The sequence below is a fragment of the Rana temporaria genome, chromosome 10, assembly GCF_905171775.1.
Source record: "Rana temporaria chromosome 10, aRanTem1.1, whole genome shotgun sequence".
In the NCBI taxonomy this organism is placed as follows: domain Eukaryota; kingdom Metazoa; phylum Chordata; class Amphibia; order Anura; family Ranidae; genus Rana; species Rana temporaria.
In genome coordinates, this window is record NC_053498.1 from 1,002,408 (window position 1) to 1,027,658 (window position 25,251).

The 25,251-nt window shown below is 54.1% G+C and overlaps 1 protein-coding gene across 6 annotated transcripts in view; it reads left to right on the forward strand.

The window, feature by feature from the left end:
• LOC120916179 (RAP1 GTPase activating protein) overlaps positions 1 to 25,251 on the forward strand; it is a 145,816-nt gene that overhangs the window by 106,782 nt on the left and 13,783 nt on the right. For all 6 annotated transcript variants that reach the window (XM_040327011.1, XM_040327012.1, XM_040327010.1 and 3 more), the window contains 11 exons: positions 1,111 to 1,296; positions 6,231 to 6,334; positions 11,788 to 11,866; positions 12,272 to 12,325; positions 16,805 to 16,888; positions 18,798 to 18,898; positions 20,178 to 20,307; positions 21,957 to 22,112; positions 23,038 to 23,109; positions 23,270 to 23,356; positions 23,540 to 23,680. In XM_040327011.1, the coding sequence (XP_040182945.1) occupies positions 1,111 to 1,296; positions 6,231 to 6,334; positions 11,788 to 11,866; positions 12,272 to 12,325; positions 16,805 to 16,888; positions 18,798 to 18,898; positions 20,178 to 20,307; positions 21,957 to 22,112; positions 23,038 to 23,109; positions 23,270 to 23,356; positions 23,540 to 23,680 (1,194 nt within the window). The remainder of the gene's footprint in view (positions 1 to 1,110; positions 1,297 to 6,230; positions 6,335 to 11,787; positions 11,867 to 12,271; positions 12,326 to 16,804; positions 16,889 to 18,797; positions 18,899 to 20,177; positions 20,308 to 21,956; positions 22,113 to 23,037; positions 23,110 to 23,269; positions 23,357 to 23,539; positions 23,681 to 25,251) is intronic.

Below are 25,251 nucleotides of genomic sequence, written 5' to 3' on the forward strand. Positions count from 1 at the left end.
CTGTGTCTCAGTCTGACCTCCGTGGTCCCCCCATGCCTCAGTCTGACCTCCGTGGTCCCCCCGTGTCTCAGTCTGACCTCCGTGGTCCCCCTGTGTCTCAGTCTGACCTCCGTGGTCCCCCTGTGTCTCAGTCTGACCTCCGTGGTCCCCCTGTGTCTCAGTCTGACCTCTGTGGTCCCCCTGTGTCTCAGTCTGACCTCCGTGTTCCCCCTGTGTCTCAGTCTGACCTCCGTGTTCCCCCTGTGTCTCAGTCTGACCTCCGTGGTCCCCCTGTGCCTCAGTCTGACCTCCGTGGTCCCCCTGTGCCTCAGTCTGACCTCCGTGGTTCCCCTGTGCCTCAGTCTGACCTCCGTGGTTCCCCTGTGCCTCAGTCTGACCTCCATGGTCCCCCTGTGTCTCAGTCTGACCTCTGTGGTCCCCCTGTGTCTCAGTCTGACCTTCATGGTCCCCCTGTGCCTCAGTCTGACCTCTGTGGTCCCCCTGTGTCTCAGTCTGACCTATATCGTTCCCCTGTGCCTCAGTCTGACCTCCGTGGTCCCCCTGTGTCTCAGTCTGACCTCCGTGGTCCCCCTGTGCCTCAGTCTGACCTCCGTGGTCCCCCTGTGTCTCAGTCTGACCTCCGTGGTCCCCCTGTGTCTCAGTCTGACCTCCGTGGTCCCCCTGTGTCTGTCTGACCTCCGTGGTCCCCCTGTGTCTCAGTCTGACCTCCGTGGTCCCCCTGTGTCTCAGTCTGACCTCCGTGGTCCCCCTGTGTCTCAGTCTGACCTCCGTGGTCCCCCTGTGTCTCAGTCTGACCTCCGTGGTCCCCCCATGCCTCAGTCTGACCTCCGTGGTCCCCCCGTGTCTCAGTCTGACCTCCGTGGTCCCCCTGTGTCTCAGTCTGACCTCCGTGGTCCCCCTGTGTCTCAGTCTGACCTCCGTGGTCCCCCTGTGTCTCAGTCAGACCTCCGTGGTCCCCCTGTGTCTCAGTCAGACCTCCGTGGTCCCCCCATGCCTCAGTCTGAGTTTCCTGCCACGTTTAGGTTTCCTTGTCCCCATGTTGTGTTCTCATTGAAGGTAAAGAACATTTATATGGTAATAAAAAAAGGATCTGTCCCTTGTACCCTGCAGGTCCTGGGCCGGGAGGGGCCCTTCCCTCTTATCCTACTGCCGCAATTTGGGGGTTACTGGATCGAAGGGACCAATCACGATCGCTCCTCGTTGCTGGATCCCGAGAACGTTCAGTCTCCCGGCGGGAAGGTGAAGCTGGAAAGTAACCACATGGCACGCCTGTACCGCAAACACTTCCTAGGGAAGGTGAGTACACACCGGGAAACGGGGGAATATGATCTAGGGGTTAGGTGGGCACAAACACCAGGGGGGCAATGGAATCCATCTGTGAGGATAGAGATATGGAAGGCCCCGTGTGTGAGGATAGAGATATGGAAGGCCCCATCTGTGAGGATAGAGATATGGAAGGTTCCATGTGTGAGGATAGAGATATGGAAGGCCTCATGTGTGAGGATAGAGATATGGAAGGTTCCGTGTGTGAGGATAGAGATATGGAAGGTTCCATGTGTGAGGATAGAGATATGGAAGGTTCCATGTGTGAGGATAGAGATATGGAAGGCCCCATGTGTGAGGATAGAGATATGGAAGGTTCCGTGTGTGAGGATAGAGATATGGAAAGTTCCATGTGTGAGGATAGAGATATGGAAGGCCCTGTGTGTGAGGATAGAGATATGGAAGGTTCCATGTGTGAGGATAGAGATATGGAAGGTTCCATGTGTGAGGATAGAGATATGGAAGGCCCCGTGTGTGAGGATAGAGATATGGAAGGTTCCACGTGTGAGGATAGAGATATGGAAGGCTCGTGTGTGAGGATAGAGATATGGAAGGCTCCATGTGTGAGGATAGAGACATGGAAGGTTCCATGTGTGAGGATAGAGATATGGAAGGTTCCATGTGTGAGGATAGAGATATGGAAGGCCTCATGTGTGAGGATAGAGATATGGAAGGTTCCATGTGTGAGGATAGAGATATGGAAGGTTCCATGTGTGAGGATAGAGATATGGAAGGTTCCATGTGTGGGGATAGAGATATGGAAGGTTCCATGTGTGAGGATAGAGATATGGAAGGTTCCATGTGTGAGGATAGAGATATGGAAGGCTCCATGTGTGAGGATAGAAATATGGAAGGTTCCATGTGTGAGGATAGAGATATGGAAGGTTCCATGTGTGAGGATAGAGATATGGAAGGCCCCGTGTGTGAGGATAGAGATATGGAAGGCCCCGTGTGTGAGGATAGAGATATGGAAGGCCCTGTGTGTGAGGATAGAGATATGGAAGGCTCCGTGTGTGAGGATAGAGATATGGAAGGCCTCATCTGTGAGGATAGAGATATGGAAGGTTCCATGTGTGAGGATAGAGATATGGAAGGTTCCATGTGTGAGGATAGAGATATGGAAGGCCCCATGTGTGAGGATAGAGATATGGAAGGCCTTGTGTGTGAGGATAGAGATATGGAAGGTTCCATGTGTGAGGATAGAGATATGGAAGGCCCCGTGTGTGAGGATAGAGATATGGAAGGTTCCATGTGTGAGGATAGAGATATGGAAGGTTCCATGTGTGAGGATAGAGATATGGAAGGCCCCATGTGTGAGGATAGAGATATGGAAGGCCTTGTGTGTGAGGATAGAGATATGGAAGGTTCCATGTGTGAGGATAGAGATATGGAAGGCCCCATGTGTGAGGATAGAGATATGGAAGGCCTTGTGTGTGAGGATAGAGATATGGAAGGTTCCATGTGTGAGGATAGAGATATGGAAGGCCCTGTGTGTGAGGATAGAGATATGGAAGGCTCCGTGTGTGAGGATAGAGATATGGAAGGCCTCATCTGTGAGGATAGAGATATGGAAGGTTCCATGTGTGAGGATAGAGATATGGAAGGTTCCATGTGTGAGGATAGAGATATGGAAGGCCCCATGTGTGAGGATAGAGATATGGAAGGCCTTGTGTGTGAGGATAGAGATATGGAAGGTTCCATGTGTGAGGATAGAGATATGGAAGGCCCCGTGTGTGAGGATAGAGATATGGAAGGCCCCGTGTGTGAGGATAGAGATATGGAAGGCCCTGTGTGTGAGGATAGAGATATGGAAGGCTCCGTGTGTGAGGATAGAGATATGGAAGGCCTCATCTGTGAGGATAGAGATATGGAAGGTTCCATGTGTGAGGATAGAGATATGGAAGGTTCCATGTGTGAGGATAGAGATATGGAAGGCCCCATGTGTGAGGATAGAGATATGGAAGGCCTTGTGTGTGAGGATAGAGATATGGAAGGTTCCATGTGTGAGGATAGAGATATGGAAGGCTCCATGTGTGAGGATAGAGATATGGAAGGTTCCATGTGTGAGGATAGAGATATGGAAGGTTCCATGTGTGAGGATAGAGATATGGAAGGCCCGTGTGTGAGGATAGAGATATGGAGGGTTCCATGTGTGAGGATAGAGATATGGAAGGTTCCATGTGTGAGGATAGAGATATGGAAGGCCCTGTGTGAGGATAGAGATATGGAAGGCGCCATGTGTGAGGATAGAGATATGGAAGGTTCCATGTGTGAGGATAGAGATATGGAAGGTTCCATGTGTGAGGATAGAGATATGGAAGGTTCCATCTGTGAGGATAGAGATATGGAAGGTTCCATGTGTGAGGATAGAGATATGGAAGGTTCCATGTGTGAGGATAGAGATATGGAAGGTTCCATGTGTGAGGATAGAGATATGGAAGGCCCCGTGTGTGAGGATAGAGATATGGAAGGCCCCGTGTGTGAGGATAGAGATATGGAAGGCCCTGTGTGTGAGGATAGAGATATGGAAGGCTCCGTGTGTGAGGATAGAGATATGGAAGGCCTCATCTGTGAGGATAGAGATATGGAAGGTTCCATGTGTGAGGATAGAGATATGGAAGGTTCCATGTGTGAGGATAGAGATATGGAAGGCCCCATGTGTGAGGATAGAGATATGGAAGGCCTTGTGTGTGAGGATAGAGATATGGAAGGTTCCATGTGTGAGGATAGAGATATGGAAGGCCCCGTGTGTGAGGATAGAGATATGGAAGGCCCCGTGTGTGAGGATAGAGATATGGAAGGCCCTGTGTGTGAGGATAGAGATATGGAAGGCTCCGTGTGTGAGGATAGAGATATGGAAGGTTCCATGTGTGAGGATAGAGATATGGAAGGTTCCATGTGTGAGGATAGAGATATGGAAGGCCCGTGTGTGAGGATAGAGATATGGAAGGTTCCATGTGTGAGGATAGAGATATGGAAGGCCCGTGTGTGAGGATAGAGATATGGAAGGTTCCATGTGTGAGGATAGAGATATGGAAGGCCCCATGTGTGAGGATAGAGATATGGAAGGCGCCATGTGTGAGGATAGAGATATAGAGGGCTCCATGTGTGAGGATAGAGATATGGAAGGCTCCATGTGTGAGGATAGAGATATGGAAGGTTCCATGTGTGAGGATAGAGATATGGAAGGTTCCATCTGTGAGGATAGAGATATGGAAGGTTCCATCTGTGAGGATAGAGATATGGAAGGTTCCATGTGTGAGGCTAGAGATATGGAAGGTTCCGTGTGTGAGGATAGAGATATGGAAGGTTCCGTGTGTGAGGATAGAGATATGGAAGGCCTGTGTGTGAGGATAGAGATATGGAAGGCTCCATGTGTGAGGATAGAGATATGGAAGGCTCCATGTGTGAGGATAGAGATATGGAAGGCCCCATGTGTGAGGATAGAGATATGGAAGGTTCCATGTGTGAGGATAGAGATATGGAAGGTTCCATGTGTGAGGATAGAGATATGGAAGGCCCCATGTGTGAGGATAGAGATATGGAAGGTTCCATGTGTGAGGATAGAGATATGGAAGGCCCCGTGTGTGAGGATAGAGATATGGAAGGTTCCATGTGTGAGGATAGAGATATGGAAGGCCCCGTGTGTGAGGATAGAGATATGGAAGGCCCCGTGTGTGAGGATAGAGATATGGAAGGCCCCGTGTGTGAGGATAGAGATATGGAAGGCTCCGTGTGCGAGGATAGAGATATGGAAGGCCTCATCTGTGAGGATAGAGATATGGAAGGTTCCATGTGTGAGGATAGAGATATGGAAGGTTCCATGTGTGAGGATAGAGATATGGAAGGTTCCATGTGTGAGGATAGAGATATGGAAGGTTCCATGTGTGAGGATAGAGATATGGAAGGTTCCATGTGTGAGGATAGAGATATGGAAGGTTCCTGGTGTGAGGATAGAGATATGGAAGACTCCATGTGTGAGGATATTGAAGGCCCCATGTGTGAGGATAGAGATATGGAAGGTTCCACGTGTGAGGATAGAGATATGGAAGGTCCCATGTGTGAGGATAGAGATATGGAAGGTTCCATGTGTGAGGATAGAGATATGGAAGACTCCATGTGTGAGGATATTGAAGGCCCCATGTGTGAGGATAGAGATATGGAAGGTTCCATGTGTGAGGATAGAGATATGGAAGGTTCCACGTGTGAGGATAGAGATATGGAAGGTCCCATGTGTGAGGATAGAGATATGGAAGGTTCCACGTGTGAGGATAGAGATATGGAAGGTTCCACGTGTGAGGATAGAGATATGGAAGGTCCCATGTGTGAGGATAGAGATATGGAAGGTTCCATGTGTGAGGATAGAGATATGGAAGGTTCCATGTGTGAGGATAGAGATATGGAAGGTTCCATGTGTGAGGATAGAGGGACCCAAGGTTTGCAGACTCTGGACCCCCCCTGTACTGTATATATTGGGGAGCCCCCCCCCCCCCCCCGGTATCATGTGACCAGCAGTCCTGAGTAGTTTTGGGGGTGACACCCTGACACAGAAGCTCTATGGTGTCACGCCGGCCCCCTGTACTGTATATATTGGGGACCCCCCCCCCCCGTATCATGTGACCAGCAGTCATGAGTCGTTTTGGGGGTGACTCCCTGACACAGAAGCTCTATGGTGTCACGCCGGCCCCCCGTATCATGTGACCAGCAGTCATGGGTCGTTTTGGGGGTGACACCCTGACACAGAAGCTCTATGGTGTCACGCCGGCCCCCTGTACTGTATATATTGGGGACCCCCCCGTATCATGTGACCAGCAGTCCTGAGTCGTTTGGGGGTGACTCCCTGACACAGGAGCTCTATGGTGTCACGCCGGCCCCCGTCTTCAGACTCTCTGGTTCTTCTCTTGCAGGAACATTTCAATTATTACTCGGTGGATTCGGCTCTGGGTCACCTCGTCTTCTCCATGAAGTATGATGTCATCGGAGACCAGGAACACCTCCGCCTGCTGCTCCGGTACCCATTACATCATGTGTCTCCCGCCGGCTACGCCCTGCGCTGCCTGCCAGATGGGGGGGGGGGGGATGGGCCATATACTGTGTCTGCCTTAAAGGGAACCTGTGTGAGAAGGCTCTAATGGAAGCTTTTAGCTTCATACTTGTCCTAATCACTGCTGAGGAACTACAAGTCTCAGCCTGTGGGATGATCCCAGCAGAACCGGACAATGTGGGGAATATAGGGGAGCCGCCCATTGCTGGTTCATCATTTCCATCCCTGGCTTCCCTACTTTATATGGAACAAGCATGCTGCCAGTGAAGACTGGAACCTCCAAAATCCTCTTCTGTATGAGGAAGACGGGGATCAGGATGACAAACCTGGAGCCTGTACCTTTAAATCCGAGTCAGAAATGGCCCCTCCCACATTCCAGTCTTCACAGGTTTGCTTTAAAGGGGTCCTCCACCCGACTACTGCTTTGTGTTCAGCTTCCGTCGATGCCTTTTAGCCCTTTCAGCCACGTTGTTCCTCCCTTCATCCACGGCGTTCCTCCCTCCTCCCTTCATCCACGGCGTTCCGCCCTCCTCCGTTCAGCCACGTCGTTCCGCCCTCCTCCCTTCACCCACGTCGTTCCACCCCCCTCCCTTCATCCACGTCTATCCTCCCTTCATCCACGTCGTTCCTCCCTCCTCCCTTCATCCACGTCGTTCCTCCCTCCTCCCTTCATCCACGGCGTTCCTCCCTCCTCCCTTCATCCACGGCGTTCCTCCCTCCTCCCTTCATCCACGGCGTTCCTCCCTCCTCCCTTCATCCACGGCGTTCCTCCCTCCTCCCTTCATTCACGTCGTTCCTCCCTCCTCCCTTCATCCACGTCGTTCCACCCTCCTCCCTTCATCCACGTCGTTCCTCCCTCCTCCGTTCAGCCACGTCGTTCCGCCCTCCTCCCTTCATCCACATTGTTCCTCCCTCCTCCCTTCATCCACGTCGTTCCTCCCTTAATCCACGTCTATCCTCCCTCCTCCCTTCAGCCACGGCATTCCTCCCTCCATCCACGTCGTTCCTCCCTTCATCCACGTCGTTCCTCCCTCCTCCCTTCATCCACGTCGTTCCTCCCTCCTCCCTTCATCCACGTCGTTCCACCCTCCTCCCTTCATCCACGTCGTTCCTCCCTCCTCCCTTCATCCACGTCTATCCTCCCTTCATCCACGTCGTTCCTCCCTCCTCCGTTCAGCCACGTCGTTCCTCCCTCCTCCGTTCAGCCACGTCGTTTCTCCCTCCTCCGTTCAGCCACGTCGTTCCTCCCTCCTCCGTTCAGCCACGTCGTTCCGCCCTCCTCCCTTCATCCACGTCGTTCCTCCCTCCTCCGTTCAGCCACGTCGTTCCTCCCTCCTCCCTTCATCCACGTCGTTCCTCCCTCCTCCCTTCATCCACGTCATTCCTCCCTCCTCCCTTCATCCACGTCGTTCCTCCCTCCTCCCTTCATCCACGTCGTTTCGCCCTCCTCCCTTCATCCACGTCGTTCCTCCCTCCTCCCTTCATCCACGTCGTTCCTCCCTTCTCCCTTCATCCACATCGTTTCGCCCTCCTCCCTTCATCCACGTCGTTCCTCCCTCCTCCCTTCATCCACATCGTTCCTCCCTCCTCCCTTACTCCACGTGGTTCCTCCCTCCTCCCTTCATCCACGTCGTTCCTCCCTCCTCCCTTCATCCACGTCGTTCCTCCCTCCTCCCTTCATCCACGTCGTTCCGCCCTCCTCCCTTCATCCACGTCGTTCCTCCCTCCTCCCTTCATCCACGTCGTTCCTCCCTCCTCCCTTCATCCACGTCGTTCCTCCCTCCTCCCTTCATCCACGTCGTTCCTCCCTCCTCCCTTCATCCACGTCGTTCCTCCCTCCTCCCTTCATCCACGTCTATCCTCCCTTCATCCACGTCGTTCCTCCCTCCTCCCTTCATCCACGTCTATCCTCCCTTCATCCACGTCGTTCCTCCCTCCTCCCTTCATCCACGTCGTTCCACCCTCCTCCCTTCATCCACGTCGTTCCTCCCTCCTCCCTTCATCCACGTCGTTCCTCCCTCCTCCCTTCATCCACGTCGTTCCTCCCTCCTCCCTTCATCCACGTCGTTCCTCCCTCCTCCCTTCATCCACGTCGTTCCTCCCTCCTCCCTTCATCCACGTCGTTCCACCCTCCTCCCTTCATCCACGTCGTTCCTCCCTCCTCCCTTCATCCACGTCGTTCCTCCCTCCTCCCTTCATCCACGTCGTTCCACCCTCCTCCCTTCATCCACGTCGTTCCTCCCTCCTCCCTTCATCCACGTCGTTCCTCCCTCCTCCCTTCATCCACGCCGTTCCTCCCTCCTCCCTTCATCCACGTCGTTCCTCCCTTCATCCACGTCTTTCCTCCCTCCTCCCTTCATCCACGTCGTTCCTCCCTCCTCCCTTCATCCACGTCGTTCCTCCCTTCATCCACGTCTTTCCTCCCTCCTCCCTTCATCCACGTCGTTCCTCCCTTCATCCACGTCTTTTCTCCCTCCTCCCTTCATCCACGTCTTTCCTCCCTCCTCCCTTCATCCACGTCGTTCCACCCTCCTCCCTTCATCCACGTCGTTCCTCCCTCCTCCCTTCATCCACGTCGTTCCTCCCTCCTCCCTTCATCCACGTCGTTCCTCCCTCCTCCGTTCAGCTACGTCGTTCCTCCCTCCTCCCTTCATCCACGTCGTTCCTCCCTCCTCCCTTCATCCACGTCGTTCCACCCTCCTCCCTTCATCCACGTCGTTCCTCCCTCCTCCCTTCATCCACGTCGTTCCTCCCTCCTCCCTTCATCCACGTCGTTCCTCCCTCCTCCGTTCAGCTACGTCGTTCCTCCCTCCTCCCTTCATCCACGTCATTCCTCCCTCCTCCCTTCATCCACGTCGTTCCTCCCTTCATCCACGTCGTTCCTCCCTCCTCCCTTCATCCACGTCTATCCTCCCTCCTCCCTTCATCCACGTCATTCCGCCCTCCTCCCTTCATCCACGTTGTTCCTCCCTCCTTCGTTCATCCACGTCGTTCCACCCTCCTCCCTTCATCCACGTCGTTCCTCCCTCCTCCCTTCATCCACGTCGTTCCTCCCTCCTCCCTTCATCCACGCCGTTCCACCCTCCTCCCTTCATCCACGTCGTTCCTCCCTCCTCCCTTCATCCACGTCGTTCCTCCCTCCTCCCTTCATCCACGTCGTTCCTCCCTCCTCCCTTCATCCACGGCGTTCCTCCCTCCTCCCTTCATCCACGTCGTTCCTCCCTCCTCCCTTCATCCACGTCGTTCCTCCCTTCATCCACGTCGTTCCTCCCTCCTCCCTTCATCCACGTCGTTCCTCCCTTCATCCACGTCGTTCCTCCCTCCTCCCTTCATCCACGTCGTTCCTCCCTCCTCCGTTCAGCCACGTCGTTCCACCCTCCTCCCTTCATCCACGTCGTTCCTCCCTTCATCCACGCCGTTCCTCCCTCCTCCCTTCATCCACGGCGTTCCTCCCTCCTCCCTTCATCCACGCCGTTCCTCCCTCCTCCCTTCATCCACGGCGTTCCTCCTTCCTCCCTTCATCCACGGCGTTCCTCCCTCCTCCCTTCATCCACGTCGTTCCTCCCTTCATCCACGCCGTTCCTCCCTCCTCCCTTCATCTACGGCGTTTCTCCCTCCTCCCTTCATCCACGCCGTTCCTCCCTCCTCCCTTCATCCACGGCGTTCCTCCTTCCTCCCTTCATCCACGTCGTTCCTCCCTCCTCCCTTCATCCACGTCGTTCCTCCCTCCTCCCTTCATCCACGTATATCCTCCCTTCATCCACGTCATTCCGCCCTCCTCCCTTCATCCACGTTGTTCCTCCCTCCTCCGTTCATCCACGGCGTTCCTCCCTCCTCCCTTCATCCACGTCGTTCCTCCCTCCTCCCTTCATCCACGTCGTTCCTCCCTTCATCCACATCGTTCCTCCCTTCATCCACGTCGTTCCTCCCTCCTCCCTTCATCCACGTCGTTCCTCCCTCCTCCGTTCATCCACGTCGTTCCTCCCTTCATCCACGGCGTTCCTCCCTCCTCCCTTCATCCACGTCGTTCCTCCCTCCTCCCTTCATCCACGTCGTTCCTCCCTCCTCCCTTCATCCACGTCGTTCCTCCCTCCTCCCTTCATCCACGTCGTTCCTCCCTCCTCCCTTCATCCACGGCTTTCCTCCCTCCTCCCTTCATCCACGGCGTTCCACCTTCCTCCCTTCATCCACGTCGTTCCTCCCTCCTCCGTTCATCCACGGCGTTCCACCTTCCTCCCTTCATCCACGGCTTTCCTCCATTCATCCACGGCGTTCCACCTTCCTCCCTTCATCCACGGCTTTCCTCCGTTCATCCACGTCGTTCCTCCCTCCTCCCTTCATCCACGTCGTTCCTCCCTCCATCCAAGTCGTTCCTCCCTCCTCCCTTCATCCACGTCGTTCCTCCCTCCATCCACGTCGTTCCTCTCTCCTCCCTTCATCCACGTCATTCCTCCCTCCTCCCTTCATCCACGTCGTTCCTCCCTCCTCCCTTCACCCACGTCGTTCCTCCCTCCTCCCTTCATCCACGTCGTTTCTCCCTCCTCCCTCCATCCACGTCGTTCCACCCTCCTCCCTTCATCCACGTCGTTCCGCCCTCCTCCGTTCAGCCACGTCGTTCCTCCCTCCTCCCTTCATCCACATCGTTCCTCCCTCCTCCCATCATCCACGTCGTTTCTCCCTCCTCCCTTCATCCACGTCGTTCCTCCCTCCTCCCTTCATCCACGTCTTTCCACCCTCCTCCCTTCATCCACGTCGTTTCTCCCTCCTCCCTTCATCCACGTCGTTTCTCCCTCCTCCCTCCATCCACGTCGTTCCTCCCTCCTCCCTCCATCCACGTCGTTCCGCCCTCCTCCCTTCATCCACGTCGTTCCTCCCTCCTCCCTTCATCCACGTCGTTCCTCCCTCCTCCCTTCATCCACGTCGTTCCGCCCTCCTCCGTTCAGCCACGTCGTTCCTCCCTCCTCCCTTCATCCACGTCGTTCCTCCCTCCTCCCTTCATCCACGTCGTTCCACCCTCCTCCCTTCATCCACGTCGTTCCGCCCTCCTCCGTTCAGCCACGTCGTTCCTCCCTCCTCCCTTCATCCACATCGTTCCTCCCTCCTCCCATCATCCACGTCGTTTCTCCCTCCTCCCTTCATCCACGTCGTTCCTCCCTCCTCCCTTCATCCACGTCTATCCTCCCTCCTCCCACGGCGTTCCTCCCTCCTCCGTTCAGCCACGTCGTTCCTCCCTCCTCCCTTCATCCACGTCGTTCCGCCCTCCTCCCTTCATCCACGTCGCTCTGCCCTCCTCCGTTCATCCACGTCGTTCCTCCCTCCATCCACGTCGTTCCTCCCTCCTCCGTTCAGCCATCCCCTCGCTCTGTGCCTGTCTATTCTCCTCCTGTATAGTCATCTCTGTCCTCGTCTTCCTTCTCCAGGACGAAGTCCCAGACGTACCACGACGTCATCCCCATCTCCTGCCTGACCGAGTTCCCCAATGTGGTGCAGATGGCCAAGGTGAGTTGTCTGATCTCCGGGGGGAGGGGGGGGGCAGAAGCTCCGCCTCTAATCAGAAGTGGGAGGGGTCAGCTGCAGGGCAGGAAGCGATGGAAGATTAAATAAGATGCATGTATTTATTATAATGATCACCTGGGGGAGGAGTCAGGATCTCAGCGTCTTCCTGTCCTGGTGACCACGCCCCCTTTGTTTCTTATACTGGTGTCACAGGGACAGGAAGTGAGGGAAAACCTCCCCAGTGGGGTCACAGACAGAAATAAAACCTGATGGAATGTATGATTGTCGGAGGTAGATCCTGTTCAGGGATTGGTTGGTGAAGGTGGTGCGGGGGAGGGGGGGGGTAAAGTTTCGGGGGAGGGGGTGTTGGACAGTTTTTTTCTCACACAGCTCCATGTTTGTTCCCAGCTGGTGTGTGAAGATGTGAACGTGGATCGATTTCACCCCGTCCTCTACCCGAAGGTGAGACCACGCCGAGGTAACCCGACCGCAAGGATGAACACGATACATTGTATCACACACAATCCATCCTTTGTATCCCATTCACCCGACACTCGTGCCTCACACCCCTCCGTGACGTCATCACGCCATGGGCGAGGATTAACCCCCCGCTCACCGGACACACCCGGGGTCATTCATGGGCGAGGATTAACCCCCCGCTCACCGGACACACCGGGGGCATTCATGGGCGAGGATTAACCCCCCGCTCACCGTACAGGACACACCGGGGGCATTCATGGGCGAGGATTAACCCCCCGCTCACCGGACACACCGGGGTCATTCATGGGCGAAGATTAACCCCCCGCTCACCATACAGGACACACCGGGGTCATTCATGGGCGAGGATTAACCCCCCGCTCACCGGACACACCGGGGGCATTCATGGGCGAGGATTAACCCCCCGCTCACCGGACACACCGGGGGCATTCATGGGCGAGGATTAACCCCCCGCTCACCGTACAGGACACACCGGGGTCATTCATGGGCGAGGATTAACCCCCCACTCACCGGACACACCGGGGTCATTCATGGGCGAGGATTAACCCCCCGCTCACCGGACACACCGGGGTCATTCATGGGCGAGGATTAACCCCCCGCTCACCGTACCGGACACACCGGGGTCATTCATGGGCGAGGATTAACCCCCCGCTCACCATACAGGACACACCGGGGGCATTCATGGCACTATCACTGCGTGATAAATATGCCCGGTAGTGTTGCCTATCACAAAATAGGACAGGCCAACCAATCGCAGCAAGGCGATCCCCATCAGATCCCTCCCACAGAATATTACAATAATGGGAAGACGAGAATAGACCTCGGGTAGTCGCGTATCTTTTCTCAGTGAATATATCTGGAAACATTGTATATAGAGAGAAAGTAGGAATAATAAGACGTGGGGGGGGGGGAGGCTGACGTAACCCCTGCTTAGAAGTATAGTATAGTGATTGCACTTTGCTGCTCCTCTTCCCTCCGTCTCTATTGGTCGGTGTAACGGCTACCCACTGGTGTGAGGGTCTCAGCCGTTGGAGACGTCCTTTTCCCTGGCAAGCTGCGATATGCAAGTACCGCCGGTATATCCCATCGAACGCCCTTCCAAGAAACGAGACGTGCTACGTTTGAAGGGTCAAGTAGACTGACTTTATTTGGCATATTTCACCTGCTTATATCTGCTTACAACTGTTACAAGAACAATGACAGTTTCCGCCCCCCCCCCCCTTCACCCAGTAGGGGGCTTCAACACAGACCCCCTGAAACAATGACATCTCCTTGAATTAATCACTTGACCAGTCTCTAGACGCTTCGGCACCGCAAACCATTTAACATTTCCTGGCCAGGCACATTCCTTTCTCAATAGAATTCAATTAACCTTTAAAACAATTATCACTCACACATAATCCCCATCAGCATACACCTCACAGGGGGGCTGTTACCTACACAAGAGAGAGTTCTCATTAGCTATGCGAAGGGTACATTAGCATTCAGCAATGAAAGAGACTTGTCCAGTTAACCCTTTGAGCTCAGAATACAATGTGGTGCATCCAATGGTGACAAGCCATGCAGTTCCTTGTAGTCCCCCTGCAGGAAGATTATCGATGTCCCGGCAGCATGCATATGTCCGTTACACTACTCCCCTTTTGTGGAACACTCCGGCAGACCCGGATTGATCTTTTTCAGATCAACTTGGGGATGTCCGGTCTGCTGTTAGGGTAAAAGTTCAGTTTGCCTGAACAGTCCGTCGGCCTACCCATTGGCTTACCAGGTCGGTAGCTGATGGTGACGGTGAATAATAGAATTCAGTTCTGGAACAGTCACTTGCTTTGCTCTCTCAATGGCTCCCAAAACCTGTTGCTGATGCTCTTGGGACAGATACGGCACCACCTGGATGCAAATCCCATTTAATCTTTTGACAATTTCCGCCTGTTTGTGCATTTCAATGTTCAAGCCACGGGACATCCCATAATACATGACATAGTGTCGTTGCATCTCTGATTTCTCACTGGCCAACTTGTCACATTCCCATTTTAGACTGTGATATTGTGCCGGATCTACAGTACATGTCGGGGAAGGTAGTCTTACCCGGTTCTCAGCAGCAAGCGGGTTGATTCCAGCAACGCGGGTGGTCACGGGACAAGCAGCAGCAGGTGTAGGTAAATAAGCCGAAGTCAGAGGGCCAATGTCGTTGCCCAGCACCACCTCGGCAGGTAGGTTGTCCATGATACCAACTGTGGTCTTTCCTGACCCGGCTCCCCAGTCTAAGTGCACCCGGGCGGTGGGTACGCGAAATACAGCACCCCCTGCGACCCGGACGGCAACTGTGCGAGTGGACACGTTCTCTGGCTTTACCAGATGTTTTTGAATCAGAGTGATAGTAGTCCCGGAATCTCTTAGGCCTTGTGCTACTTGTCCATTCACTCGTACCTCCTGACGGTGATGCTGACGGTTATCCGGAGAGGCAGCTTGTATTGGGTCTGCCTCATACCAAATTCCCAGACATTCCTCAGGGCCCCCCTCAGTCTCCAGGCAGTGGGCCGCAGAGGGACGTGATGGAGTGACCTCTGTGTTGGGTGTTGTGCGTCTCCAATTGTTATTTGTAGCTCTCAAAGGGCAATAACGAGCAATATGTCCCGTGTCGCTGCAGTGATGGCACGTCACCCTAGGCGAATCCCGGGGGTAGTTGCTAGGCCCCTGAGGACGTGGTGGGACTGGAGCCCGAAACTCTGGGCATGGGGTGACGGTTGGAGTACGCGGTTCTACCTTATGAGCCAGCCGTGTAGTACCCTGGCTTACTTTCCTTGTTTCCGCGTACTCATCTGCTAGCCGAGCCGCCTCGTTTAAGTTAGCGGGACGGCGATCTCGTACCCAGTCTTGTATGTCTGCGGCCAGGTCTTGGAAGAAATGTTCCATTAGGAACAGCTGCAATACTTCCTCCCCGGTGTTGGCCTTGCACCCTTGGACCCAAAGGGATGCCACCCTTTGTAACTGGTTGGCCCATTCCATGTGGGAGTCCACAGCCATCTTCTTGGACTCCCGGAAGCGCCGGCGGTAGGCTTCTGGAGTTACGGCGTATCGGGTTAGCAGCGCCTTTTTAACTTGCTGGTATTGTAAAATATCCTCTGGAGCGAGAGCCCGAAAGGCTTCATTGGCTTTGCCCGACAATTTCCCCGACAAAATAGTGACCCATTGGTCTGGTGGTACCTGGTGTAGTGAGCACTGCCTCTCAAAGTCCGCCAAATATCCATCGATTTCCTCCTCACTTTCTACAAAAGCTTTAAATGCAGTGAACGGTATTTTCTTTCCTGTAGCAGCAGGTGGGGGGGTAGGAACTGCAGGTGTAATGGGCTGTCTCGCTCTTACCAGTTCCAGTTCTTGTCCCCTCTTCGTTTGTATCTCTTCCCTTGCTTCCCGGAACAGCTGGTTGATTAGTTCCACAGACGTTTCTGGATACAAGGATAATCTCTGCTGTACAATCCCAGTAGTTACATCTTCTTTGCTTCTGTGCAAGGGGCTCCGTTCCTTCCATGGATCCATCCATTTCGTCCAGCTCCAGCAGTTCAGCTATCAGCTCCCTCCGTGGTCTGTTGCTGGCGCTCCTACAACGACTCTCTAATAAATCTTTCAGTGTGGATCTTTTCAGCCTGGCATACTGCGACTCCATTCAGCACTTGCTCTTTGGATAAAAGGACCATCCCACCGCTGCCAACCAATGTAACGGCTACCCAAGTAGTGTGAGGGTCTCAGCCGTTGGAGACGTCCTTTTCCCTGGCAAGCTGCGATATGCAAGTACCGCCGGTATATCCCATCGAACGCCCTTCCAAGAAACGAGACGGGCTACGTTTGAAGGGTCAAGTAGACTGACTTTATTTGGCATATTTCACCTGCTTATATCTGCTTACAACTGTTACAAGAACAATGACAGTTTCCGCCCCCCCCTTCACCCAGTAGGGGGCTTCAACACAGACCCCCTGAAACAATGACATCTCCTTGAATTAATCACTTGACCAGTCTCTAGACGCTTCGGCACCGCAAACCACTTAACATTTCCTGGCCAGGCACATTCCTTTCTCAATAGAATTCAATTAACCTTTAAAACAATTATCACTCACACATAATCGCCATCAGCATACACCTCACAGGGGGGCTGTTACCTACACAAGAGAGAGTTCTCATTAGCTATGCGAAGGGCACATTAGCATTCAGCAATGAAAGAGACTTGTCTAATTAACCCTTTGAGCTCAGAATACAATGTGGTACATCCAATTGTGACAAGCCATGCAGTTCCTTGTAGTCCTCCCTGCATGGAGATTATAACTGTCCCGGCAGCATGCATATGTCCGTTACAGTCGGATCAGACGGACGGAAGATTGTACTGTGTATGGATCTGCTCTGATTGGTTCTTCATCAAACCCTAAATCCTGGTCTTTATCCTCTTCCCTCCAGGCGTCGCGTCTCATCGTCACGTTTGATGAACACGTCATCAGCGAACACTTTAAATTTGGAGTCGTCTACCAGAAACCGGGACAGGTCAGGAGTGTGATTGTACGGTTATGGTCAGGAGTGTGATTGTACGGTTATGGTCAGGAGTGTGATTGTACGGTTATTGTCAGGAGTGTGATTGTACGGTTATGGTCAGGAGTGTGATTGTACGGTTATGGTCAGGAGTGTGATTGTACGGTTATGGTCAGGAGTGTGATTGTACGGTTATGGTCAGGAGTGTGATTGTACGGTTATGGTCAGGAGTGTGATTGTACGGTTATGGTCAGGAGTGTGATTGTACGGTTATGGTCAGGAGTGTGATTGTACGATTATGGTCGGGTCGGCTGATTTGAGGTTTGGGGGGGGATTTGTGGTCTGTGATATAATGTGTCGGCACTGTTGAGGTCACCATAGCGGTGGATTGTGGGGAAGATCGAGGGGTCATCGGACTGTCTGTAAAAAGATTAATAGCTGACTGCACAATCAGTATTTGCGGTCCAACGTCATCACCAACCATCATCGTCATGGTGATAGAGGGACTGAACATTAAGTCCCATCGCCCACCCAGGACCAGTCCTCATATATGAGGCTAAAAGTGTCCCAGGGATCATTAGCTGGGTGTTGGGGATGTGTGGTGATGGGTGTTGGGGATGCGTGGTGATGGGTGTTGGGGGTGATGGGTGTTGGGGATGAGTGGTGATGGGTGTTGGGGATGAGTGGTGATGGGTGTTGGGGATGAGTGGTGATGGGTGTTGGGGATGAGTGGTGATGGGTGTTGGGGGTGATGGGTGTTGGGGATGAGTGGTGATGGGTGTTGGGGATGCGTGGTGATGGGTGTTGGGGGTGATGGGTGTTGGGGATGAGTGGTGATGGGTGTTGGGGATGAGTGGTGATGGGTGTTGGGGATGAGTGGTGATGGGTGTTGGGGATGAGTGGTGATGGGTGTTGGGGATGAGTGGTGATGGGTGTTGGGGATGAGTGGTGATGGGTGTTGGGGATGAGTGGTGATGGGTGTTGGGGATGAGTGGTGATGGGTGTTGGCAGTGATGGGTGTTGGGGATGAGTGGTGATGGGTGTTGGGGATGAGTGGTGATGGGTGTTGGAGATGAGTGGTGATGGGTGTTGGAGATGAGTGGTGATGGGTGTTGGAGATGAGTGGTGATGGGTGTTGGGGATGAGTGGTGATGGGTGTTGGGGATGAGTGGTGATGGGTGTTGGGGATGAGTGGTGATGGGTGTTGGGGATGAGTGGTGATGGGTGTTGGGGATGAGTGGTGTTGGGGATGAGTGGTGATGGGTGTTGGGGATGAGTGGTGATGGGTGTTGGGGATGAGTGGTGATGGGTGTTGACGGTGATGGGTGTTGGGGATGCGTGGTGATGGGTGTTGGGGGTGATGGGTGTTGGGGATGAGTGGTGATGGGTGTTGGGGATGAGTGGTGATGGGTGTTGGGGATGAGTGGTGATGGGTGTTGGGGATGAGTGGTGATGGGTGTTGGGGATGAGTGGTGATGGGTGTTGGGGATGAGTGGTGATGGGTGTTGGGGATGAGTGGTGATGGGTGTTGGGGATGAGTGGTGATGGGTGTTGGGGATGAGTGGTGATGGGTGTTGGGGATGAGTGGTGATGGGTGTTGGAGATGAGTGGTGATGGGTGTTGGGGATGAGTGGTGATGGGTGTTGGGGATGAGTGGTGATGGGTGTTGGGGATGAGTGGTGATGGGTGTTGGGGATGAGTGGTGATGGGTGTTGGGGATGAGTGGTGATGGGTGTTGGGGATGAGTGGTGATGGGTGTTGGGGATGAGTGGTGATGGGTGTTGGGGATGAGTGGTGATGGGTGTTGGGGATGAGTGGTGATGGGTGTTGGGGATGAGTGGTGATGGGTGTTGACGGTGATGGGTGTTGGGGATGAGTGGTGGTTGGTATTCTGCTGACGTTCTGGAACCCCTTTGTCTTTTAGACGACAGAAGAGGAAATATTCAGCACCACTGATGAGAGTCCAGCCTTTGCGGAGTTCCTGGAGCTGCTGGGGGAGCGGGTTCTCCTGCAGGACTTTAAAGGGTGAGCCAGAGGGGACTTGCCAGATGACTAACCAACACTGACACCCCCAGAGTCAGAGATTAGATGATTGGGTCACTGTGATGGTGGTCACTGTAATGGGTGGTTGTTGTAATGGTGGTTTCTGTAATGGTGGGTCATTGGTATGGTGGGTCGTTGTAATGGTGGGTCACTGTAATGGTGAGTCATTGTGATGGGGGGTCATGTAATGGTTGTTGTAATGGTGGGTCACTGTAATGGTTGGTCATTGTAATGGTTGGTCATTGTAATGGTTGGTCATTGTAATGGTTGGTCATTGTAATGGTGGGTGACTGTAATGGTTGGTCGTTGTGATGGTGGGTCACTGTAATGGTGGATCGTTGTTTTGGTGAGTCGCTGTAATGGTGGGTCATTGGTATGGTGGGTCGTTGTAATGGTGGGTCACTGTAATTGTGGATTACTGTAATGGTGGCTTATTGTAGCGGTGGGTTATTGTAACGGTGGGTCACTGTAGTGGTTGGTCGCTGTAATGGTGGATCACTGTAGTGGTTGGTCGCTGTAATGGTGGGTCATTGGTATGGTGGGTCGCTGTGATGGTGGGTCGCTGTGATGGTGGGTCGCTGTGATGGTGGGTCGCTGTGATGGTGGGTCGCTGTAATGGATGGTCACAGTAATGGTGGATTACTGTAATGGTGGGTCGCTGTAATGGTTGGTCACTGTAGTGGTTGGTCGCTGTAGTGGTGGGTCGTTGTAATGGTGGGTCATTGTGATGGTGGGTCGCTGTGATGGTGGGTCGTTGTAATTGTGGATTACTGTAATGGTGGGTCACTGTAGTGGTTGGTCGCTGTAATGGTGGGTCACTGTAATGGTGGGTCACTGTAGTGGTTGGTCGCTGTAATGGTGGGTCACTGTAATGGTGGGTCACTGTAGTGGTTGGTCGCTGTAATAGTGGGTCACTGTAATGGTGGGTGATTGTATTGGTGGGTCGTTGTGTTTTGGACATCAATGAGATGGTCTTCCAACTCTTCTTGTATAAAGGGTCACTCCACTGATACTTCAGTATTTGGTGGATCCTGGAGAGGTAAAGCCCCCGAAAGGCACTTCTGTTTCTTTGGGAGTCTATTGGTGGGATCCGCTGTGCCCACCATCCCTGCTGATTTTTTATTTGATATTATTGAGAATATACCAGGAGGAGGCGGGATGCACAAAGGTGGGCAGGAACAGAGGTGGAGCTCTGATGGGAGATGTCACTTTTGGGGTGGACTCCAGATGACCCCTCCCCCATATTGTATTTATATTGCAGTTTCCGGGGAGGTTTGGACGTCGCTCATGGACAGACAGGAACAGAATCCATCTACTGCAACTTCCATGGGAAGGAGATCATGTTCCACGTGTCCACCAAGCTGCCATACACGGAGGGGGACGCCCAGCAGGTACTGCACTTTCTGTACCCCCACATGTACCCCCCGTGTGTTGCCCTACTCTTCCTCCCCACTTTCTCACCTCTTCCTCCCCACTCCCTCGCCTCTTCCTCCCCACTTCCTCGCCTCTTCCTCCACACTTCCTCGCCTCTTCCTCCACACTTCCTCCCCACTTCCTCGCCTCTTCCTCCACACTTTCTCGCCTCTTCCTCCCCACTTTCTCGCCTCTTCCTCCCCACATTCTCCCCTCTTCCTCCCCACTTTCTCCCCACTCCCTCGCCTCTTCCTCCACACTTTCTCGCCTCTTCCTCCACACTTTCTCGCCTCTTCCTCCCCACTTTCTCGCCTCTTCCTCCCCACATTCTCCCCTCTTCCTCCCCACTTTCTCCCCACTCCCTCGCCTCTTCCTCCACACTTCCTCGCCTCTTCCTCCACACTTTCTCGCCTCTTCCTCCCCACTCCCTTGCCTCTTCCTCCCCACTTCCTCGCCTCTTCCTCCACACTTTCTCACCTCTTCCTCCACACTTCCTCGCCTCTTCCTCCCCACTTTCTCGCCTCTTCCTCCCCACTTTCTCGCCTCTTCCTCCCCACTTTCTCGCCTCTTCCTCCCCACATTCTCCCCTCTTCCTCCCCACTTTCTCCCCACTCCCTCGCCTCTTCCTCCACACTTTCTCGCCTCTTCCTCCACACTTTCTCGCCTCTTCCTCCCCACTTTCTCGCCTCTTCCTCCCCACATTCTCCCCTCTTCCTCCCCACTTTCTCCCCACTCCCTCGCCTCTTCCTCCACACTTCCTCGCCTCTTCCTCCACACTTTCTCGCCTCTTCCTCCCCACTCCCTTGCCTCTTCCTCCCCACTTCCTCGCCTCTTCCTCCACACTTTCTCGCCTCTTCCTCCACACTTCCTCGCCTCTTCCTCCCCACTTTCTCGCCTCTTCCTCCCCACTTTCTCGCCTCTTCCTCCCCACTTTCTCGCCTCTTCCTCCCCACATTCTCCCCTCTTCCTCCCCACATTCTCCCCTCTTCCTTGCCTCTTCCTCCCCACTTCCTTGCCTCTTCCTCCCCACTTCCTTGCCTCTTCCTCCCCACTTCCTTGCCTCTTCCTCCCCACATTCTCCCCTCTTCCTCCCCACTTCCTTGCCTCTTCCTCCCCACTTCCTTGCCTCTTCCTCCCCACATTCTCCCCTCTTCCTCCCCACTTCCTTGCCTCTTCCTCCCCACATTCTCCCCTCTTCCTCCCCACTTCCTCGCCTCTTCCTCCCCACATTCTCCCCTCTTCCTCCCCACATTCTCCCCTCTTCCTTGCCTCTTCCTCCCCACTTCCTTGCCTCTTCCTCCCCACTTCCTTGCCTCTTCCTCCCCACTTCCTTGCCTCTTCCTCCCCACTTCCTTGCCTCTTCCTCCCCACATTCTCCCCTCTTCCTCCCCACTTCCTTGCCTCTTCCTCCCCACTTCCTTGCCTCTTCCTCCCCACATTCTCCCCTCTTCCTCCCCACTTCCTTGCCTCTTCCTCCCCACATTCTCCCCTCTTCCTCCCCACTTCCTCGCCTCTTCCTCCCCACTTCCTCGCCTCTTCCTCCCCACTTCCTCGCCTCTTTCTCCCCACTTTCTCGCCTCTTCCTCCCACTTCCTCACCTCTTCCTCCCCTATTCCTTCCTGTTCAGCTGCAGAGAAAGCGGCACATCGGGAACGACATCGTAGCCATAGTCTTCCAGGACGAGAACACGCCCTTCGTCCCCGACATGATCGCCTCCAACTTCCTGCACGCCTACATCGTGGTGCAAGTGGAGGAGCCCGGCACCGCCAACGCTGTGTACAAGGTACCCCCTCCACCAAACTCACCGGACCCAACAGACAGGCAGACCAGATCTGACAACGTATCACGTGAGGGCTGTGGTCGCTGGTATCCGGGTGTTATCGTAAAACGCACCTCATTGGATGACGGTAGTCTCCTCCCAGGATGTGCCGGGTCATAGTCATAAACCATGGAAGTCACCTAATTAGTAAATAGAATCCCCCTGTGTGTCATTTAATCTCAGTATAAATACAGCTGTTCTGTGAAGCCCTCAGAGACCAAGGCTGCTGAGCATGCTGGGACTTCTAGTTCCTCACTAATGGGGGGTTTCTCCTAAATTTGGACAAAATATCTTGTCATTGGGGGTGACATTAAGGCAGTGTTTCTCAATTCCAGTCCTCAGGCCCCCCCAACAGGTCAGGTTTTCAGGATTTCCCTCAGAGGAAAAGGCTGTGGTGATTACTAAGGCAGTGAAACTGATCAAATCACCTGTGCAAAATAATGGAAATCCTGAAAACCTGACCTGTTGGGGGGGCCTGAGGACTGGAATTGAGAAACACTGCATTAAGGTGACTTTTTGAATCTTATGAAAAACCTACAAAGGGGGCGGTTTTACCTGCGAATGGGTTGTTATCTGTCCATCCAGTCCTATAATTTACACGGCATCGCCTCATCATATGCAGTGCCTAGAAAAAGTATTCATACCCCTTGAAATGCCCCACATTTTCTCAGGTTACAACCAAAAATGTAAATGTGTTTTATGTGATAAACCAACACAAAGCGCGGCTCAGTGGGTTTTTCCGATGACCGTCTGACGCTAATCGGTGGTGATGGGAGTCAGCGGCGGGTCACGCCCCTGTCTGCCCCCATTACCACAGATAGCGGCTGAGCGGTACCCGCTGGTGCAGCGTGTTCATGAGGTCTGACTGCCGCCATTTGCTGTCTTTCAGGTCTCGGTGACGGCTCGGGACGACGTGCCTTTCTTCGGTCCATCCCTCCCCGAGCCGGCGGTTTTCCGGAAGGTAAGACCCAGGGTCATGTGACCAGAGGCGGCCAGCTGCCCCTTTTTCTGGTAAAAAACGTCTCGTTGAGTGTCTGGGCCTGAGCCATCGGACTGCCAGTGCTGAACGCTCGAAACCACGGAGAATCCTTCCGTCACCGCTCTTCTCTTCCCTCACTCAGGGGTCGGAGTTCCAGGAATTCCTCCTGACGAAGCTGATCAACGCGGAGTACGCCTGTTATAAAGCCGAGAAGTTCGCCAAGCTGGAGGTGAGAAGTAAACCCGCCCCCGAGGAGCACATAACCTCCTCAATGGGGGAATTGTACGGCTCCGGAGGAACTCCGGCTGAGACTGTTCGCTTGGTTTTGGCTGGGGTTGCTTTGCCTCTAATAGCGCCGCCATTCATGATGTGTAGTGTTGCTGGTGTCACCTTCTGATTCTTGTCGTGTTAGGAGCGCACGCGGGTAGCGTTGCTGGAGACTCTCTACGAGGAGCTTCACATTAACAGCCAATCCATGATGGGCCTGTGCGGGGATGATGACAAGATGGAGAACGGAGGGGGAGGAGGAGGCGGATTCTTCGAGTCCTTTAAGGTGAGGATTGGGAATGCTGGGTCACCAGAGCGTTGTATTAGTATGGCACGCCCTCTAGTGGCTGCCTTTATAATGGGTAGTGCTGTCAGTACAGGAGCTGAGATGAGGGCCGTCAGCCATACAGCAATTGGCCGCGTCGCCCTCTAGTGGCTCTCTGTGTATTAGGCAGTGCTGTCAGTACAGGAGCTGAGATGAGGGCCGTCAACCATACAGCAATGGGCCGCGTCGCCCTCTAGTGGCTCTCTGTGTATTTGGCAGTGCTGTCAGTACAGGAGCTGAGATGAGGGCCGTCAGCCATACAGCAATGGGCCTCGTCGCCCTCTAGTGGCTCTCTGTGTATTAGGCAGTGCTGTCAGTACAGGAGCTGAGATGAGGGCCGTCAACCATACAGCAATGGGCCGCTTCGCCCTCTAGTGGCTCTCTGTGTATTAGGCAGTGCTGTCAGTACAGGAGCTGAGATGAGGGCCGTCAACCATACAGCAATGGGCCGCGTCGCCCTCTAGTGGCTCTCTGTGTATTAGGCAGTGCTGTCAGTACAGGAGCTGAGATGAGGGCCGTCAACCATACAGCAATGGGCCGCTTCGCCCTCTAGTGGCTCTCTGTGTATTAGGCAGTGCTGTCAGTACAGGAGCGGAGATGAGGGCCGTCAACCATACAGCAATGGGCCGCTTCGCCCTCTAGTGGCTCTCTGTGTATTAGGCAGTGCTGTCAGTACAGGAGCTGAGATGAGGGCCGTCAGCCATACAGCAATGGGCCGCTTCGCCCTCTAGTGGCTCTCTGTGTATTAGGCAGTGCTGTCAGTACAGGAGCTGAGATGAGGGCCGTCAACCATACAGCAATGGGCCACGTCGCCCTCTAGTGGCTCTCTGTGTATTAGGCAGTGCTGTCAGTACAGGAGCTGAGATGAGGGCCGTCAACCATACAGCAATGGGCCGCTTCGCCCTCTAGTGGCTCTCTGTGTATTAGGCAGTGCTGTCAGTACAGGAGCTGAGATGAGGGCCGTCAGCCATACAGCAATGGGCCACGTCGCCCTCTAGTGGCTCTCTGTGTATTAGGCAGTGCTGTCAGTACAGGAGCTGAGATGAGGGCCGTCAACCATACAGCAATGGGCCGCTTCGCCCTCTAGTGGCTCTCTGTGTATTAGGCAGTGCTGTCAGTACAGGAGCTGAGATGAGGGCCGTCAACCATACAGCAATGGGCCGCGTCGCCCTCTAGTGGCTCTCTGTGTATTTGGCAGTGCTGTCAGTACAGGAGCTGAGATGAGGGCCGTCAACCATACAGCAATGGGCCGCTTCGCCCTCTAGTGGCTCTCTGTGTATTAGGCAGTGCTGTTAGTACAGGAGCTGAGATGAGGGCCGTCAGCCATACAGCAATGGGCCGCTTCGCCCTCTAGTGGCTCTCTGTGTATTGGGCAGTGCTGTCAGTACAGGAGCTGAGATGAGGGCCGTCAGCCATACAGCAATGGGCCGCGTCGCCCTCTAGTGGCTCTCTGTGTATTAGGCAGTGCTGTCAGTACAGAACTTTCCGGTAACGTCTTCCTGCACCCTTCAAAGATTTACATAGATTAATAC